This window comes from Balaenoptera ricei, chromosome 2 (genome assembly GCF_028023285.1).
Source record: "Balaenoptera ricei isolate mBalRic1 chromosome 2, mBalRic1.hap2, whole genome shotgun sequence".
In the NCBI taxonomy this organism is placed as follows: domain Eukaryota; kingdom Metazoa; phylum Chordata; class Mammalia; order Artiodactyla; family Balaenopteridae; genus Balaenoptera; species Balaenoptera ricei.
Genome location: NC_082640.1, coordinates 150061792 through 150075937, shown reverse-complemented (window position 1 = coordinate 150075937; position 14146 = coordinate 150061792). Strand labels below are relative to the sequence as shown.

The 14146-nt window shown below is 39.8% G+C and overlaps 1 protein-coding gene across 1 annotated transcript in view; it reads right to left on the bottom strand.

Moving 5' to 3' along the window:
* RHOJ (ras homolog family member J) overlaps positions 1 to 12836 on the bottom strand; it is an 83137-nt gene extending 70301 nt beyond the window's left edge. Inside the window, exon 1 of the mRNA XM_059914370.1 lies at positions 12226 to 12836. Coding sequence (XP_059770353.1) covers positions 12226 to 12469 — 244 coding nt within the window. The 5' untranslated portion in view covers positions 12470 to 12836. The remainder of the gene's footprint in view (positions 1 to 12225) is intronic.
* Between the last annotated feature and the right edge of the window lie 1310 nt (positions 12837 to 14146).

Sequence of the window (14146 nt, the reverse complement as noted above, 5' to 3'; positions counted from 1 at the left end):
GCTGGGTGGATACGGAAGAGCAAGAGCGGCACCCAGGACAGAGCTGCACCCAAACCACCCCAAGGGTCCCAGCCTCTTTCTTATCTTTTAAGACTCCTTTGTTTCTTCCCATGAGAGTAGGTGTTCTCTAAGTTTTCCTCAGTGACCCCTCCGAAGGTCTCACGGTCATGCTGATTACCGTTTTGCTGACAGCAGGCTCAGTGAACAGCGATGAATAATGTGCAGCTTTGCCGATCGTGCCTGAGGCTCTGCTCCCATCTGCTGGTGCTTGGTGCACCCAAGTTTGCCTAATTAATCTTCTTTCCACTCTGTTTTACAACTCCCACTCTTCCCTGTTCTGAGTCTCCTAGGCTTTTCCCTTCCCTCCGAGGCACCAGCCCTCTCCCAACATTTCCTGATTCTCAGCCTTGTGGATTTTCTTTCTTCCAGGGTCTCTCTATGTCCCAGCCATGGGCACAGATCTTTTTAAAAAGCACTCTGGTTTCTCATTTATGAATTTACTAGCTGTTTCTGAGAGGCTCTAAAGGCCTCTTCTGTCTTAAACAATTTCTCCTGTTAGAAACTACCAGGTCAAGGAATTATATATATACATATCTTTTTTTTTTTTTTTTTAAACCCCACATTTGTTTATTTATTTATTTTTGGCTGTGTTGGGTCTTCGTTTCTGTGCGAGGGTTTTCTCTAGTTGTAGGCAAGCGGGGGCCACTCTTCATCGCGGTGCGCGGGCCTCTCACTGTCGCGGCCTCTCTTGTTGCGGGGCACAGGCTCCAGACGCGCAGGTTCAGTAGTTGTGGCTCACGGGCCTAGTTGCTCCGCAGCATGTGGGATCCTCCCAGACCAGGGCTCGAACCCGTGTCCCCTGCATTGGCAGGCAGATTCTCAACCACTGCGCCACCAGGAAACCCTATACATATCTATTTTTAACTTGCTTTTTACTGATTGATGGTTGGTTATAGAATTGTTCTTCTTAACTTGATTTCTAGGGATCTTGATAGCATAAAGAAGGGTTTTCTGAACTTTCTAAATTACATTAGATTGAACTATATGAACTTATGATATCCAAATGGTTTTGAACTGCCAAATGGTCATTTCATAGGTCCACCGAATAAGAAATGCCTAGGATGCTTGTTGAAATGTATATTTACAGCTCTTTCTCTTAGTGGGTCTGGTATAGAAGCTCTGGTGTGGACCAAAGAATCTGCATTTTTTCCTTTTCTAAATTGAAGTATAGTTTTCCTTTTTAAAGTTGAAATATAATGGAATATACTCAGATATTTATACAGATTACAATGTATTCAGATTATTTATACATATATGTATATTCAGATTATTTTCCATTATATGTTATCACAAGATCTTGAATATTGTTCCCTGTGTTATATAGTAAATTCTTGTTGCTTATATATTTTATGTATAGTAGTATATGTCTGTTAATCCCATACTTCTAATTTATCCCTCCCCCACTGCCTTTCCCCTTTGGTAAGCATATGTTTGTTTTCTATGTCTGTGAGTCTATTCTTATTTTGTGTATAGATTCATTTGTATTATTTTTTAGATTCCCTACATAAGTAATATTATATAATATTTGTCTTTCTCTGTCTGTCTTACTTCACTTAGTATGTTATTCTCTAGGTCCATCCATGTTGCTGCTAATGACAATATTTCATTCTTTTTTATGGCTGAGTAATATTCCATTATATATATTTTATATATATATATAAAATATATATATATATATATATACACTACATCTTTTTAAACCAATCATCTGTTGATGGGCATTTGGGTGGTTCCCATGTTTTGGCTATCATAAATAGTGCTGCTATAAACATTGGGGTGCATGTATCTTTTTGAATTAGTGTTTTCATCTTTTCCAGATATATGCCTATTAGTGGGATTGCTGGATCATATGGTAGCTCTATATTTAGTTTTTTAAAGAACCTCCATACTGTTTTCCATAGTGGCTGCACCAATTTACAGAATCTGCATTTTTGACAAGCAGGTTTATCTGATGACCAGGCAAATTTGGGAAATACAGGTATATCATTTGTAGTTGAATAAATGTCTAATTAAATATGGTATGTAGGGCAATTTACATTGTTTATGAGTCTATTGTATTTGATGTAAGAAATTTTGACTTAGTGAGTGTGATGATGATTACTAAGAGTCCTTTAAAATCTGTTCACGCTTTCTTTGGGAATATAGCTAACCTCTCTTACAATAATGTATGGCCTAGGGTTTAACTTCTCTCCAAAGAAATGTGAACAGAACTCATGCCTGCCACTTGTGGACCTGGCCCCGACCACTACTCCTTGCCCTCCATGTCCTCTCATCTTCTCCTGTCTAGATATAGAACACTACAAAGTCCTACCCAACAGCAGGGTCACAAGATGGAAAAAAGTAGATCCTTGGATGATTACATGGAGTAGTACCACCTCACCAACCTGAACACTTGCCCAGGTCTGTTCTCTGAGCAAAAAGAAAAATAGAATTCTAACAGTTTGAATCATTATATATTTGAGTCTATTTGTTCTAGCATCCTAGCTTATCTAGTGTGGTGCCATCATTACAAAATTCCAAAAAAAGTGTGCTGTTAGCTTAACTGTTAAGTGGCAGGTAGTAAGAAAACAGAACAGACTAGAAAGATGAGGATCCACGTTATACCATGGCAAAACATTTGTAAGACTATTGTCTGTGAAACCTGGAAGGTAAACCTAGTTCTTACTGAGTCTATTATGCTCAAAGAAAAGATTGGGAAAAGTCAGAATATTAGAGTATATTAATTGTTACTGTGTTTAACTAGGTGTTACAAGAAAGAAAAGAGTTCAATTGGTTGTGTTTAAGCAGCGATTGATAAAACACAAATATTAATGTCCTTAATTAATAGTTGGAAAATTGATTATTTTTGTATTTCCCCAAAGAAGATACAATTAAATAAGGATTTGAGCAACAAATGTCCATTTCTCTGTTAAAACAGGGAACCAGCTCTGTGTCAAAGAGAAGAGCCAGGGTGTTCCCTTCCCATTTAAGTCTTTTGCTTCATACAGCCTCTACATAGCTAGTGTTAATTTGAGAGCAAAAGGCACTGGCTAGATGAAGCAGACAAATAAAGTATTTTTAAGAAGCATGTCTAGGAAAGAGATTCTTTGGTCTTGGATGTGGCTACTGGTACATGGAACTTACCAGAAGCCTAATAAATTTTTGAGAGAATTGTATTTCCAAAGAAACTCCAAGCTTGGACTAAACAGTCTTCTGACTATAAAACAACACTTGAGTCTCGAAACTGGACAAGCCAGAAGCAGGCTATGAAATTTGTGCAGCTCCTGAGAAAGACAGAGTCCCTGAGGCCTGATTCAGATGTGTGTCATGGTGGAAAATGGATGAGGAAGAAGAACTCCCCAGAGACCCAAGCCAGGGGAAGTTGAGAATAATGGATGAAGAAATTCCTCCCAGAGAACAGCATAAGTGTCAATTCAAGAAACTTCCCCCACTGCTAGGGCAGGAAGTCTTTCTAACATTTGCCATCAGGATTCTGTTATTGCTATGTCTCTCCTATTCTTTACTTTTCTGAAAGGGGGTTTAGATATTTTGGTTATCCCATCCCTGTTCTATCATTGTCTAAGGGGTGATTGTATATATGGAGGAGATAATGAGTCTTCTACTGGACCACAAGGAGCCATGTCTCCATCAAATGGAAAGGACCAGGCATTACCTGCATGGCTGGACTTTAACCTGTTTCAGTGAAAGACTGGGGCTCTGGGCGGTCCCTCTTGGGAAAAAGTTTGTTTTACCTGTGGGAAAAAGTGTGCAGGGATATTTGGTGGCTACAGAGTCTGACACAAACAGAGATGGCTAGTTTCCATTAAAATCTGTCCTTCCCTCTTCTGGGCATGTAGGTGGTTTTATTTCCCAGCTTCCCTTAGACCGAGGTGTGGCCTCGTGACTAAGTTATCTCCTCTGAAGTTTGACTGGAAATGATGTTCGTCACTTCCAGGCCTGGCCCATAAAACTTTCCATTCAGGTTTCTCCACGCTCTTTCTCATTAGTCTGGTTGGATGTGGACAACTATGAGATCTTAAGGGATGGCAGTGTCACAAGATGCAAAGAACCTGGGTCCCTAAATAACTAAATGGAGGAAAGCAGCCCCACTGACTTGAATACATGTTCAGGAACATAAATTAGCAAGGAACATCCTGTCGTGGTGTTAATCCCTTACATGTTTAGGTCTGTTTGTTATAGCAGGTTAGCATACCCTAACTCAGTGGTCCCCAACCTTTTTGGCACTGGGGACCGGTTTCGTGGAAGACAATTTTTCCACGGACCAGGGTGGGGGATGGTTTCAGGATGATTCACGCTCATTATATTTATTGTGCACTTTATTTCTATTATTATTACATTGTAATATATAATGAAATACTTATACAACTCACCATAATGCTGACAGGAGGCGGAGCTCAGGCGGTAACATGAGCGATGGGGAGTGGCTGTAAGTACAGGTGAAGCTTTGCTTGCTCGCTTGCTCTTACTGTGTGGGCTGTTTCCTAATAGGCCTCGGACCGGTACTGGTCCATGGCCCGGGGGTTGGGGATCCCTGCCCTAACTAACAGTGGCCTTTTTGATTAACTTATTAGCTATAAACCTACACACTGCTTACATTATTTATTTACTGTTTCGTGGCCTCCACTTACTCCATTACAGGTTATTTAACCTTGGGCAAATTGGTTAATAACTTTGCAACTTGGTTTCCTCGTCAGTCAAAATTAGGAAAATAATAACACCTCATAGTATCATTGTGAGGAGGCAATGAATCGATGTATGAAAATATCTCAAATATGCTCATAGCAAGAACTTTGTAACTGTAGAGCTATTGTTATTGTTGTTAGTACATATTCTAGTGGTGTTTGAGTTTTGTCATTAAATACTACCACACTGCTTGTAGGATCACATGTGGCCGTAATGAAATTCACACTGAGACTGCAAATGAAGAACATCATAAATAAAAGCTGTATTGTGAACCATTACAAAATGCTGAATGAATACACATGGATCAGGTCCTTTTGTCTTGTGAAAATTAGGCATATCCAAAAAGTTGGTGGACTTCAGAGTATTCAGGAACGATCCCAGGCCACTCTGTGATTCACAGTGGGTCTCTATTGAATTCATGGTGGAATTAATCCTGACTGAGTTATACCCGGAAAATTAACTGTTTGGATTCTGCTAACTCACCCAAAGGGTGGCATGGATTTTTGTTTGTGGGCAAGTACATTTTCAGCCTTATCAGAACCTGTGTCCTTACACAGAGGGTAGGGCCTCTGTTGATCCATGTGATTTTGTGCTCAGGATCGGTGAGGGAGATAATTTCTGTTGAGTTTTCCTACCTGTCCTTTAAGTTAGTTGCCTCATGTTAGTTGCCCACCTTCATGTTGCCTTTGTAGAACAGGCCAAGTAGATCCAAAAACAAAGATGTCCAATGTACTGAGCCATCTCTGAGCCAACTTTGCTCTTTGCCCCAAAAGAAGAAGTAGTGATGGAAGATTCTGAAAACGTTATCCTGGAAATAAAGTACTGTTTACCTGAAGCCCAAAATTTTTGGGCAGTTAGGTAGTAAAATTTATGAAGGATTTCCTATCTTAGACAGTGAAAGGAGCCAGGCCTTGTGGAACTAAAAGTCTTGGTCACAGGGAGTCTGTCCACCGAAACCTGAATCAGTCACAGGCCTTGGTTTGTTGCCAGATAAAGCTGGAATGCAGGAGGGTTATGAACTGCAGATGCAGTTTCTAATCCTGGGAGCATGATTTTTCTTGGGTCACTCTGGTCACAGATACTTAATTTTCTTTTTCCCTCTTCTATTCTTTCTTACTCCTAAGAGATGAAGCCCACAGTTTACCTCTCTGCAGTACGCTCTGGCTTTCTGAGTGTAATTTCCACCCCTGGAGCCTCTGAATGTGCTTGTGCTCATAGGTATCACGGTAGACTGTGGAAGGAACTGTCTATACAATTCCTGTTACTGCACCTTTGATATGGCCTCCAAGAGTCCAGAAAAAGTATCAGACACGCATCACACTGCCTCAAAAAGAGATATTGGAGGGTTGAATACTTACAAGACATTGGGTTTTTGAGCATCATGGCATTTAGAAGGAACAGAGCAAGTCAACTGGCCCATTCTTTTCTCCTCTTTCACGTACTTCCTTTATATTTTTGCCTAAGGTTAAAAACCTGGTGATTTATTTCATAGACCCATGAGAGGTGTTTCAGGTTTTCTTTTGGCTTACAAAAATGAATCTCATCCATTCTCCAGAGACTCTTGGGTGTCTTTAGAAAGAACAAAAGAGAAACTCCTGAGTAAATATTCCCAAATGGGCAGAACTATGTCATAACACTTTATAAGCCTGGGGCTTTGTTTTTATTCACTATGATTTTATGTTATTTTTTCCCTTGTGGATTGGACATAGTTTCCCCCTTGCTCTGGTCATTAGCGTTATGATGGAGTCTACATTGGACTAATCATCATTTAATTAGGTGGAAAAAGTTTAGAATTGACTTTCAGCTCTCTGTGAAAACAACTGCTTTTACACCTCACTCAGCTGATAGAGCAACTAGATTTTTCCCCCCCTTTCCACAAATTGTGTTAATTTCCTGCATAGGCAGCCTGGGTTTGCAAATAGTGACTTAACTAAGTTTTTAAATACAGGTGGTTTTCTTAGAAGAAGGAGCCATAGACATGACCGATTCTTATACAGAGGATGATGGTAATGGTGAATGAGGTACGTCATGCACAGGCTTCAACTTGAATGGGATTATTTTACACAGCCATGCACATAAACAGACAAACCATGCACACTACCTACCTCAACATACAATCTAACTAAACTAGAAATGGAAGTGTTATCCTTATGTCATATGTCGTGTGAAACATTAATTGATACTACTTTATCAGTGAGATGTCTGCCACAAAACTCAAAGCTAAAGATAAGATGAAGACAGGATGGGAGAAGACATGATGGTTGTTCCATGGTAAGCTGTGAAATCTCTAAAGGTTGTTGGGACATCTTGAGTCATCCCTGGAAGGGAGTAGGAAGAAGTGCCCAGAGATGTGTCTCAGGCATACTTGTAAAAAGCATCAGTGACCGTTTTTATCTTCCTTCTACTGCCCCCAATTTTTAGACCTAGCCCATAGTTGAACTTGGGGTTACTCTGGAACATGTGTTTTTATGAAGAACTATAAATGAGTGAGCCACTCAAAATTTAGCTAAGCTTTTGAATATAATGCAAATGGAGGAATTTGAGTACATCCCATCTGTTTCCAAATGAAATTTATACATTGTATAGTTACATTATTCAATAGATGTGACATTGGCTGGTTGGGTCAAGAAAATTCTATGCTGTATTATAATCCCGGTAGAGATAAAATGATTCTTTAAAATACAAGCAAACTAGTTCAAAAATATAATACATTTAATAAATATTTTATATGTTCATTCCTAAAGAGACATCTGTTGGACCAACAACTTGTTCATTTATTCCTCAAAGTTTTAATGGGCCAGGAATTATCTATGCGCTGGAAGGACAGAGATGCATAAAACATATTAATTCATTAATTCAGTAACAATCTATTGAGAGCATACTAGATGTTGAGTTCTGTTTTAGAAGATGAAGATAGAGCAGTGAACAAGACAAAGCCCTTGCCCTCATGGGGTTTACATCCCAGTGTAGGATAAAAATGGTAAGCAAATAAATATAATGTGAAGTAGTGTTAAACCTTATGAGGAAAGATGAAACAGGATAAAAATTAAAGAGTGACTGTACGCATGTGTGTTTGTGTTTGTGTGTGTGAATGCATTAAACAATGTGATCAATTGACGCTGAGGAAGATCGGGGGGAATAAGGTAAGGTTGGGGGAAGAGCAAAAGCAAAATCTTCAAGGAAGGAAGGAGTTTGGTGTGTTTGAAGAATATGAAGATGGCTGAGAGCAGAAATACTGCAGAGCAGAGAGTTAGGAAAGGAGGTTGGAGAGATAATGGGGACTAAGTCATGGAGTACCTTGCAGACTGTGATAAATGATGGGGCCTCAGGGTGAAGGGATTTGATTGGTGGATTTGGGCTGTGGATAGTCCTTCTGTCGGGAGTGTGAAGAACTGAACTACACGGGATAAGACTGGAAGCAGGGAACTGGGAGGTGATTACAGTAGTTTGGATGAGAAATGATGGTGGCTTGGATGAGAGTGAAAACAATGGAGGTGGTGAGAACTGATCACATTTGAGATGTATTTTGAATGATGACCTGATTGGTAGTAGGAAGGGATAATAACTAGTGGTTTGGATGGAGAGGGATGGGAAGTATTGTCAAAGGAAGAAAGGAGTTAAGGATAATACCAGAGTTTTTGTTCTGAGCAATTGGGTGGAAGACAGTGGTCATATACTTCTATGGGGAACACTAGGGGAGGAGTAGATTGGGGCAATTAAAAAATTCTGTTTTGGACAGGTTAAATTTGAGATGCCTATTAGATATCCAAATGGACAGTTGAATATATGAGTCTGGGTCAGGGTTTTTTTTTTTTTTGTGGTAGAGATATACATTTTGGAGTCATCAGTGTATAAATCATATTTAAAGCCATGAGACTAGATACTGTCAACCAGGGCATGAGCATAAATAGAGAAGAGAACTGAGAGACCGAACACTGAAGTATGCCAATGTATAGTGGTAGGGAAAGAGATGGAGAAAGCAGCAGAGGACATGGAGAGAGATTTGCCAGTAGGGGAATAAAAACCAGGAGAATGTGGTATCCCAGGAGCAAAGAAAGTGTTTCAGGAAGGAGAGTATAAACCGTAAGAAAAGCCTCCAAGAGATCAAGTAAGATGAGGACTGAGAATTGAACACTGGTTTTGGCAAGACATGACCCTTTTCCTCAGGAGCTTATAGTACAGTGGGACTGGGGAAATAAGGAAACAAATAAATTGCTATACAATGGTGCAAGTTGTGTTCTAGCAATGTTAACACATTTCTGGGGATGGGTTGGAGATGGAGCAAGGAATTCTCCTTGGGGAATCAAGGAAAGCTGCATCGAGCAGATATACGTTTGGATTCTGATAGGTAGGAGGGAGGGAAAATAACCAAGATTTATAAAACTTAAAAACATTTTTTTCTAGTTGGTTGTTGATTTTTCTACAATCACTCATGCAGAACTAATATTTCCTCTCCAGTGAATATCCCACTACTATTACTCCATGTAGACATATTTATCAATTATCAGTAAACACGATAACTATATCATCAGGACAATATACACACTCTATCACACCCTACTCCATTTGAAGGATACTCTTGTAATTATATTTTTCCTTGCTGTAGCCTTTATATTTTAATTACATTTTAATTCCCTTTCATAGCTGTGTGCAACTGTAGAGACCCTATTCTTTTTTTAATCGAAGTATAGCTGATTTACAATGTTGTGTTAATTTCTGCTATATAGCAAAGTGATTCAGTTATACATATATATCTATCTATATATTATTTTTTATATTATTTTCCATTATGATTCATCACAGGATATCAAATATAGTTCCCTGTGCTATACAGTAGGATCTTGTTGTTTATTCATTCTGTATGTAAGAGACCCTATTCTTAATCACAATAGCTACTATTACCTAATACTTATCATGTGTAAGGTGCTGTTCTAAGAACTACGTGTATTAATTTATTTTGTTCTCATGATCTTAATACCTCTATTGTCCCTTAAAAAAATTCATGACAACTGAGGCACAGAGAAGTTGAGCAACTTGCTCAAGACCACACAGTAATGGCAGAGCCAGTATTAGAACAGGGCTGTCCAGCTTCAGAGCTCACTATCTTGTGCTCACTATCTTAAGTATTTCCATCCTTACTATTATATCTTTACCTTCCTAGGATGGGTAGCTATTAGGGAAAAATCTTCTTCAAGGGATAGGCTCTCTTTGACTTGAACTTTTCTAAATTCTTTGACTGCAATTTTCCAAAGACTCAGTAAATTATTTGCAGGTTGTCATTTCAGAATGAGCCAGTAGGACCAGGGACTGGATACTGGATATTTCTCCACGTGGAGAAGAGAGCATGAGTTCTTTTACAATTGACTGTAGATTCTCATGTGACTGTGTAAGGGTTTATATTCAATCAGTTCATGTATGAGGAGCGTGGTGGTAAAAAGAGTTAGGGTCTTTGTGATGGAGAAGATCCCTCTACAAATGGAAATGTTCACTTCATTGCGCTCCTAGATGTACGTGGCTTACACCTTCATTTCCCTTACAACCTAACTACAAATGCATGAGAAGACTGTGTACTTAAAAAAAGTACAAAGTGTAAATCAAAGTAACAATGTTTGGGAATGCCTACTATGTACAAAGTATTGCTTTGGGTACAGTGGCTGTGATTTCTTGAGAGCTAAAACAAGGAATAGCCAAAATCTAAGATGCTTTGTTGCTCAAATAACAGCAAGTATGTACACAACTGAAACATAAAACAATTTGATCTTAGTGGAATCTAGTGGTGGTCCAGCCTTTGTTTGATCTCTAATGTTTTTTATAGGCTAACTTTATCTCTAAAGATGGTTTTATCCTCTTTCTTCCTGACACTGTACTGTAATTGCTTCACCCAATAATTGGGGATGGGATATGTAATTTTTAAAAGCACCTGAAACCTCTCCCTTTAGTAGATTGTGGGTTCCATTTTTGATCTAAAATTTTTGAAATTAGGTACCAGCCAGTTCCCTATCCTGGCAGAAAGAGGGTGTAGAATAAATAACTTTTGCTAAGATATTTACAGGTCAGGATCCCGATAATTTTATTAAGTTGCAGACCTAATTTACAATTACTTCCCCCCCCCCCCCTCAGGGTGAAAGTCTACCTGTACTTCTCTTCATTCTGTTCTCATTAAAATATTCTTCTCTGGGCACAGAAAAGCTTAAGAGAGCCAGTGTTCAAAATTGCTCTTAATTTCTACAAATATAGAAAAACCTGCTAGAAAGTGGATACTATTTTCACTGTGGTTCTCTCTCTGTCTGCTATGTAATAGTTGTCATAAATCATGTACGTGTAGTAGTAGGAGGAGACGTAGGTGATTGTTTAGCTGTGGAAAAGAAGCTGCTTCCTACAGAAAGGATTTCAAATGACCTCACAGCAAAGCCAACGCTCACACAGGTTTCCTGTGGGCCATTTCCCCTTCGCTGCTCTGGACCCAAAGCTAAAGTGAGGAAGAGAAATTTTCCTCTCACAAAATCTCGAATCTCTGGTAACTCAAGCTGATCTCATAGTGAGCAAGCCGATCATCGTATTCAAAAAAGTTATAAAATCTAGGCTATTGTAAACCTGAAGCATTTTATGAATTTGCTTTTAAGAAATTTAATAAGATTCGTTTTGGAGATTAAGAGAAAAAATAAGAGTCAAAATGGAAAAATTTAAATAAGCTATCACACAACAAACTTTAGAACACTCGAAAAAATATACCCGAAAGAATTAAGTTGTGGCTACAGTATCTTAACTGTCAGATCTTAAAGTATTTTATGCCATATTTTGTGCTTTGGGGACATATGTTGAAATAAGTAAAATTTTATTTTTATCTTTATTTTTACCTTTAAAACATATTGATTAAAAAATTCTCTTTTAATTCAAGATACAGATTGCCTAAGAGATACTTAAAATCTTTCAGTACTTTTTCTTCAATCTACCTCTACAGGAAAATGAAAGTACATCAGGACAGCACCAATTATTATAGAAAAATGAATGTTCTAATGTTACTAATCTCAGCATTCCATTTATAAATGACATGTGGTGAATATATGAGAAGTGGCAAGAACACTTCTTTCACCAGTTGTGTGGTTAGTGTCGTTGTTGTTTTTTAAAGAACTGTGATACAATTACCCTACCTTTTAAAAAGTTCACATTAAAGAAAGTTGATGAATCTTCAGGCAAATGTTAAGTAAAATCTCTAGCCGCAAAGCTTAGAGGACGGTTCAGGGTATTTCCCCAGCGTTATTCATTCGGTTTAACTGGAGAAAAGTGTTACCATAACACTGATATACAAGTTGTCCTAACAACAGCAAAGACCTTGGTCGTCTGCTGTGCCCAGCTACCTAGCTCCTGGCAGGCCCAGACCCAGCACTGACATTAGAGATAAGCCAGGCCCCTCTGAAGCTGGGCTGTGGTCTCCCGCCTCCTTCACCTCGTATGCAGGGGTAGGTTTTCCGCTTTTCTTACCTGCATAGTGGTCAAACACAGTGGGCACGTACTCCTCGGGGAAGGCGTCGTTGGCGTAGCTCATGAGCAGGCAGGTCTTCCCCACGGCGCCGTCCCCTACCACCACGCACTTCAGCATCTTCTTCTCCTCGCGGCCACCGCAGCCGCAGCTGCTGTCATTTCCCTCCTGGCAGTTCATGCTCACGGCTCCAGCTGCTGTGACTGTGCCTCTGCCGTTGCTTCTCCTGCTTCTCCCAAAGCCCATGAAGCGAGCCGCAGGCTTGAGGTCACTCTGTCTTACTTTGGGGAACTCGGATCATGCAGACTTGTCCGAGGCGGCTGGCATGTGCCCTCTTGCTTACCATACTGGTCAAGAAAGGTAACACACACTGGGGAGAATGATTAAAAGCATCTGCCCCTTGCCCCCATCAGTTTGAGTTATGAATCCTCATTTTTCACCAAATTCTAAGGGCTTCCTGGGAGTCTAGAAATTTCAACAGCCTGAGGGTTTCACTCTGCTCTCCTGTTCTCCAAGCCTGGCTGAAGACACAGTGGAATTTCGCTATATCTTCCCCATTTTCCACTTCACATCTAACATGGAGGAAAGCTGGGCTTTTTAATGGAGTTTTTCCCTTGCTTCCTCCAGCTTGCCGAGTGTCAGGAAATCATGGGTTTCCTGCTGCATTCCATATTAGGATCAGTGGGCTGGAGAAGGCTGCAACAATGGGAGCTCTGTGTGTGTGTGTTTGTACTTCTGGGGAACGCTGCCAGGACATGGAGTGGGAAAACACTAGGGGTCCCACTGCAGACTCAAGCTGTCAGACTTCCTGTTTCATCCACGGCTGGGGAGGTTGTTTGCCTGTGGGCTGGCTGGGAAGAAGCTGACGAAAGGATGGAAACTGGGGAGTACTGTCGGCCACAGAAACAGAGGGAACCACACCAGCCGTTGTAGGATAACATATGACATCATCCCTCACTGAGTCACCAGTTAAAAGCTCTGCAGATTAAAACTGGACAGTTCTTCACATACTCAAGCGAGAAGCCCTAAGCAATTTGTCCTGGCAGTAAAGAAGAAAACCTTCCAGAGTTTCACAGATACAAAGGGAAACGTTCTTGCAGATCGTAGGTATAAGATGTGTGATCGGGTTTATAAGCTGCCACATTTGAGCTCAACGCTCAAACGTGTATTCCAGACCCAAACATTTTTATGGTTGTATCACATAAGAAATCAATCAGATGTGGGATGTTTGCATCTTCTTATTAGCGAATAAACACACATGTGCTTGGCTCACCCTTACTTTTGGAAATGAGAGTGTGTGGGATGGCTGTATTGGTTTGTTTCAGGTCCCCAAACGCTGCTTTTGCTTGAACAGTTCCGTTTTTGATTTAGTCTTCTCCCCTTGGTCAGCCTGGCCCTCTTCAATTACAAAGGAGCCATTGGCAGCTAATTTATTTGTCTATTGGGTCACTCAAAACGAAGCCTCTTTGAAGCTCTGCGTTTGATTAATGTACTCGGTCTTAGAAAAGAAGTGGAACTCTGCAAGGGATTTTGACAAATGGGTCAAGTACTTTTTTGATGGGGGAACTATGTGTTCCTTTGAGATTTTTGAACACTCATTTTTAAGAATTCAGATTATCCATTTGATGTGAGGAGGTTTCTTTGTGTGTGTGTGGGGGGGTGAGAAGTCTGACTTAATGAGTGGCTATCAATAATATCTATATCCACATATATATGCTACTGTATAATAGATATAGCCTCACATTTCTTCTGTGTTGTATTATAGTAACACTTGCCATAGTGTTTAGTGTCCCAATATTTCTTTCCTATAAAGGGATGGTGTTTCAGTCAGGTTGTTGTGTATCTACTAGATCATGTTGCTGTAACAACTCCCAATGCTCAATAATTTAAAATAACATGAATTTCAATGAGGTATCACCTCAC